The sequence below is a fragment of the Buteo buteo genome, chromosome Z, assembly GCF_964188355.1.
Source record: "Buteo buteo chromosome Z, bButBut1.hap1.1, whole genome shotgun sequence".
Lineage (NCBI taxonomy): Eukaryota > Metazoa > Chordata > Aves > Accipitriformes > Accipitridae > Buteo > Buteo buteo.
In genome coordinates, this window is record NC_134204.1 from 56028730 (window position 1) to 56035100 (window position 6371).

The following is a 6371-nucleotide window of genomic DNA, read 5'->3' on the forward strand; positions in this document are numbered from 1 at the left end:
TACGCTGGGGAGCAAACCATTCAAATTTTCGAGCAATGACATCATTTGAGTCAGGCGTAGCGGAGTACTTTCCCTGCACTCACCGCAAGCAGGGGCAGATCTGATGGGAGCTCCTCCCTCTGCCCAAGGGAGGAGTGAACAAGACTTCCCTCACCACAGACAGTCCTCCTCCTACTCCCCAAGACAGAAGAGATCTGATAACAATTCAAAGAAATGAAAGCCATTTATGAATCAAACTGTTTTGCTGTAGCACCTAAATAGGAAGGCACTTCACATCTATATCAAGACATTGGTTCAAGCACATTCAAAATCTGCTGATGAGCAGCAAGCAAGATGCAGAGGACCAAGCATCCACCAACCTAAACAGGCAAAGGAAGGGATTGCATAATTTCCAGAGCAGAGATTACACAGAAGGCAAAGAAACAAAGAGGGATGTTTACTTGTCATGGGTTTGCACCTGGAATGCAAAACCAGATCAGAAGGGCATGAGGGTAGCCTGCAAATCAAGTCATACAGTGAGAACCTTTCTAAGGACTAGCGAATAGTGTGCACAAGTATAACAAAGCATGGTACAGTTTTGAAGGATGAAGAAAAATGCTAAAAAGTGCTGAGGTTCCACTGAACACAAATTGACTTTTTTTTTTTTTTACTTTTTTTTTTTTCCATAGTGACACTTACACAGCCAACTTGCCTGCAGTTACTGAAAAGAAGCTACATTGATGGAAATCATATAAACAGTCTGGAAATTTTTTACCCAGTTACCTATCTTTTAGCATCTCACAGTGACCAAAGTTTTAGGCAGAAAATCAAAACCTAAAAGAAACAGACATGAAAAATGCTGCAACAAACTGCAGAAAAAGAAAAGACAAAATAAAGAAGATGTATTTAAAGATTTAGGAACACTGCAGGGGTAAAAGTCAGAGTACTGATACATTTTAGAAGACAGTAACAATCAAGCCTGAGGGCTGCAGCAGGCAAGCACTCCTGAGTCTTATTATTTTGGTTTAAACTGTTAGGTGCTCAGGTTATCCACCCATATCTCTGCAATAGGTGCAGCAACCTCCAGCAGTATCAATAGGGAACCCCCCACACACACTATTCTTAGATTTTCGTCACATCACTGTTAGATCCTGTGTCTTAGTCCAAACACCAGATAAAAGAAGGCATTTATGAAGGTAACCTGTCATGCTACAGGGAACACATTTCTTTCAGACAACTCTAGTACCACAGTAGCAGCCTCTGGCAGAGCTGGAGCCGCCAGCCTCACTAGTAACCTCTCATCAGTCATCAGGGTAACAGAGCTGGCCTGTCAGCATTTCTACCACCTAACAGATGTCAGCTAGAACATAAAGCAGGCTATCAAAGAAGTTACCACATGAGATCTTTGAGAGGCTGGACACAGGATTGCTCTTGCAGAAAGTTCAAATGGGAGAGAGCTAACGTGTAGTGGTTTTCAGCTTTAACATTACCATGCTGAAAAGGGTGAGCTCATTATATTCCTGCCAGGTTATAGTCCATTATAGCCCTGCCCTTGGCCTGGAAGGGGAATCGCAGGGATTCCCTGTGTCTTATGGATCCCCCACTTCTCCTTGGACATTCCTAATTTATTCTGACCAGAAATAGTAAAATAAGTAAAGAACAAGTACTGCACAGCTGCATTTATCACTGTCCTGTGTCCTACTGCAAGATATTTACCTAGCCCTACATTCATTTGCAAATACAAGAACTGAAACAGCAGTGTCCACCCATGTAATTTTTAATAATTTTTCCAGGTTTTCTTAAAAAAACCCCACCTCACTACACACACAGTAAAGCTAAGCATCTCACATCAATGTATCTACCAGGCAGCATTAGCGCTCTTACTAGGGAAAGCATGTTAAGTGTGTGTGTGTGTGTGTGTGTGTAAAAAGTCTTTATCAGTTTCTCCAGTCTTGCAGCATCTTTGCAGATAGGTGATGCCTGCCACATAGTGAAACCCAGTTATTTTTCACCCAGTTATTATATAACAGGCAGTGCTACAGATTGTATGCTGTTGGGTTCAGAATACCTTTAAGAAGTCTTTAAACCTGTGTTAAGATCAAAATAATTTTTTATCTGTTCACTAGTATTTCTAACAGCAGAAGGTACTGTTACAGACAATCATTTCAACCACCGAAAAAGGCTCTAGTGACATGATTAAACAGTTATACAATGACTAATATGGCTTCTACCTAATTTGCATATGCATTAAGAAAAGAAATATCCTCAGAGCATCTCAGCTACAATAACACAATTACTACGCATTGTCATGTCATTTCACACGCGTGCCAGGAATGACTATGCACTAAAAGAAAAAGCTCACACACTTGACTGCTGCAGCTCAACTTTCTGAACAGATAGCACTCACATATCCCCAATAAAAGCAAGAAAAACTGTGAGTCTATCCCATTCTTCTTGAATTTCAAAGCATCAAGTGTAGCCTTCAGAAGAAGTAAGAGATGTTTAATAGCTCCTGAGTGGGTTTAACAGATCTGAGCAATGGCTTGTACACATAAGGATGTCTATGCCCCCTTGGATCCTTGTGCAATCCCCAATTTTCACCAGCTGGCACAGACACGTATCCCCATGTAAGTTTTGCCTCTGAGTTCAAGCAGAGTTTTTAGCACAGTTTCAAAAGGGGAGCGGGCCCCACTCTGCAGCTGGATCTGCTCAGGAGAAGCCCTTGCCCTCCCCCAGTGGCAGGCCCGGCCCGCGGCCCCTGCACCAAGGGGCTTCTGGTGGGGTGACCCTCACACTCTGACAGACCCTTCCCACTGCACCACGCCACAGGGCTCGACAGCACGGCGTTAGCGGCTATGCTCAAAATACACAGGTGCAGCAGAAGCAAGGTAGGCAGTAGTACCGAGCAAGGGATCTAAAGCTTTCAAAAACTTATTGAGGATTATGTCTAATCAGAGGAAATAGTTTCTTCACTATTCTCTTCTACTAGTAAAATCTTGACAAAGAAATAAATCACACCAATTCTTCCCAACCAGAAAAACTTTTCACGTTCTAGCGCTGACTTTCTGTCTCTAGAGTATTGCAGAAAGTTTCTTTAGAACAAAGCAGACCAAGAAGCAAGATACAGAGATTTCTACTGAAAAATAAATCTACTTCTCCATAATATTTCTGTGATTTATTCAAATAGAATACAATGGAATTGCCACCTTTATAGCTAACCCGCCCCAAACCTGAGCCCTTTTCTGTATAGCACTAAATTGTTACTATACCATGTAAAGAGCTAACACTACTGGAATGTACACAGTGAAGGAAAAAAAAGTAAAGCTCTTCTTGCCAAAGTAACCATTTTCACTACTAACATGTTATCTAGAAAAATAAGGTCTAGGCAACGTCCAAAAGTGTTCAAGTTTCAATAAATAACTATCAATGCCCCAAGTTTGCACTGGCACAAGAAATATGGAGCGTACAGTTTAGAAAAGTATTTTCATATGACTGAGTCAGCAATGTGTTTCATCCTGCTTAAGATTTACAACAAAAATCATTTCCCTCCAGGGTTCGATTTTAAAACTGCAGCTGTGTAAGTGCAAGAGCACCCACACAGTTGTCTTAACTCTCAGTAGCAAATTAAAGCTCTAGAGAAAGACGGTATTTTAAAAAAAGTTCTTTATCAATACCAAGAAAATATACATAGCCATATTATGTTTTAAATATATATATACACGCACATCTTTTCAAAAGGGTACGATTCTGGCTTTTTTTTTTTTTTTTAAAGTTTGAAAAGCTTATCCATTGCTATACAGTTCAGTAAGGTGTATTAGGAAACACACTTTTTATATCCCCCATGAAAATAAAGTTGAATCTTTCTGTAAACAGGAATTTCCTTAATTTCCGAAATCTCTGCAGACCTCAAGTACTTCACTGGAAAAAACCCACCTGCCCCCAAACCACCCACGGAGACCTTCGCTGCTGTGTGCAACATCGACAGACCTCGGCAAACGCTTAGCGACACCCGGCTCCTGCAACCGCCTTCTCCGGGCGCAAATAAATAATAATAATTAATAATAATAATAAGAATAAAAACAACAGAAGAGCGGCGGCGCCTCCGCGCCGCCCCGGCGGCGGGCGGGGATGGGGCCGGCTGGCGGCTGGGCGTCCCCCCCTCCTCAGCAGGCGCTGGTCTCCGGCGCGGCGGCGGCGGCTGCCTCGGGGGGCGCCTCCCGGGGCTGGGAGGCGGCGGCGGCGGGGGGAGGAGGATGGCCGGCGGCGTTGATGTGGCAGCCGGAGGAGAGGTGGCTGCGGACACGGCCCTGCAGCTGGGTGACCTGGGCGCGGAGGAGGTTGGCGGTGGCGGCTAGCTCGGCGTTCTGCCCCTTCAGCGCCTTCACCTTCTCCTCCAGCCGGGCGATGCGCTCCAGCTTCCGCCGGCGGCACTTGGAGGCGGCGATGCGGTTCCGCAGCCGCTTGCGCTCCGCCTTCAGCCGCTCCTGGCTCTCCGCATCCAGCGGCGACAGCGACGGCGGCGTCGGCGCGCTACTGCCGCCCTCTCCTCCCGCCGACGGCGGCACCTCGGGCACCGTCTGCGGCTCCTCGAGGGACCGCGCCGGCGGCAGCCGACCGCTCCCCAGACCCGCCGCCCCGAAGGCCAGGCCCGGCGGCGGCGGCGGCGGCGGGGCGGAGGCGGCGGGGTAGGCGCTGCCCGAGGGGCTCAGCGGCCCTGCGGGGTTGAAGCCGCTCAAGTTGGTGTAGACGGCCGGTGGGTCGGCGGCGGCGGGGGCTCCCGGCGGCCCCGGGCGGGCGGTGCAGCAGGGTCCCGGCGCGGATAGCGGCGGCGGCGCCGCCAGCAGCTGGTTTTGCTTGTGCAGGTCGGCCAGGGCCTTAACGAAACCGTCGGCGAAACCCTCCTGCTCCTGCGTCACCGGCTGCCGGTAGAGAAACGGCCCCGCCGCCGCTGCCCCGCCGCTCCCCGCCCCGGGCGCCGCCGGACCCGGGCTGCCGGACCCCAGCCCCGCGCCCCCCTGGATCAGCAGCTGCTCCAGGTCGGCGGCCGGCGGTAGTTTCAGCAGTGGCAGCTCCGCAGCCGAGCCCAGCGCGGCCTCCGGGCCGCCGCGGGCCGCCGCCGCCGCCCCGCCGCCGGCCGCCGGCTCCGCGGAGCCGGCGGCCGGCGGCGGGGCAGCGGCGGCGGCCGGCGGCGGCGGCAGCAAGCGCAGAGCCGCCGCGCTGCCGCGGGCGCCGGCGGGCGGACGAAGGGCGAAGGGCCCCGGGAGCGGCGCGGGGGCGGCGGCCGCCAGGTCCCGCTTCTTCCCGGCGCCCAGCAGCAGCTTCTGCCCCGCCGCCGCCGCTGCATCGGCTCCCGGTCCGCCGGCGGTACCGAAACCCGGCAGCGGCACGAAGTCGGGTAGCAGCTCCAGTCCTTCCTCGGGGTAAAACGGCGCCTCCATCTTCACGGCGGATCGCCCGCTACGCCCGCCGCTCATGCTGCCGCCCTCGCCGGCCGGCGGCGGCGGCGGCGGCGGCTCCGGTGCGGCGCGGAGCGGGCCGGGCTGGGCGCCTACTCCGCGGGCCGGCCGCCCTCGGCTGGCAACGGGGACTGAGCCGCCTCCCGGCGCCGCCGGCCCCACGCCACGCCCCGGGCCCGCCGCCGCCTCCCCTCCGCCGCCGCCGGTCCACCCCCGCCCCGCTCCTTCCCCCGCCCGCCGGGCTTGCGCGAAAGGGCTTCCCGCCCGCAGCCCTGGTGTTGCCCCGGTGGGGTGTCCGCGGGGGAACACGCGCCGCTTCCTCCCGAAAACGCGCCCCGCGGCTGCGGTGCGGGAGGGGAGGTGCAGCCGGGGGCTTGGCCCGGGGGGAGGGATTTCCCCCGGGGCATCGCCCGAGGGGGGATTCCAGCCACGGCACGGGTCCTGCAGGAGGACAGTGAGCAAAGCCCGCGCGTGGCGGCTGCTGTGGGCAGGTGCTCGTGGGTTGGGTCTGCGATGGAGGGGCACAAGGGTAGCACAGGTGTTAACGCTTCCTGACAGCGAGGGCTGGGAAGTCTGCTGGGCAAATGCTTGGCCGTCGGGGAATGTGCCAACTTGTCAAAGCAAAAGCCGCTCGCAAGGAGGTAGCTTTTCTTCTGAAAAAAAAGTTCAGAGGGAGGGTTCGAAACAGCTTAGACATCTTTTCAATGTTACTGGAACATGAAAGTACTGTTTTTCACTTTGGGGGTGGTATTTATTTGTTATCTTCACTTGAGGCAATTCCCCTGCTCCTCTCCCAGTCTCCAAAATTCTTACAGGATGAGGAAATTGCTTTCCACCCAGCCTTTTAAAAATTCCTTCTGCTGAGGATACTAATGTGGTCCTGACAGAGCTGCTGAAAGCCCTCTTTTAAGTCAGCTTGCTGACTGAGGGCCTCAG

The 6371-nt window shown here is 52.8% G+C and overlaps 1 protein-coding gene across 1 annotated transcript; it reads right to left on the reverse strand.

The window, feature by feature from the left end:
• Nucleotides 1–487: 487 nt before the first annotated feature.
• LOC142026538 (transcription factor Jun-like) lies at nt 488–6060 on the reverse strand. The gene has a single exon (XM_075019658.1). It carries the CDS (start codon nt 5451–5453, stop codon nt 4143–4145), a length of 1311 nt encoding a protein of 436 aa, XP_074875759.1. The 5' UTR covers nt 5454–6060; the 3' UTR covers nt 488–4142.
• Between the last annotated feature and the right edge of the window lie 311 nt (nt 6061–6371).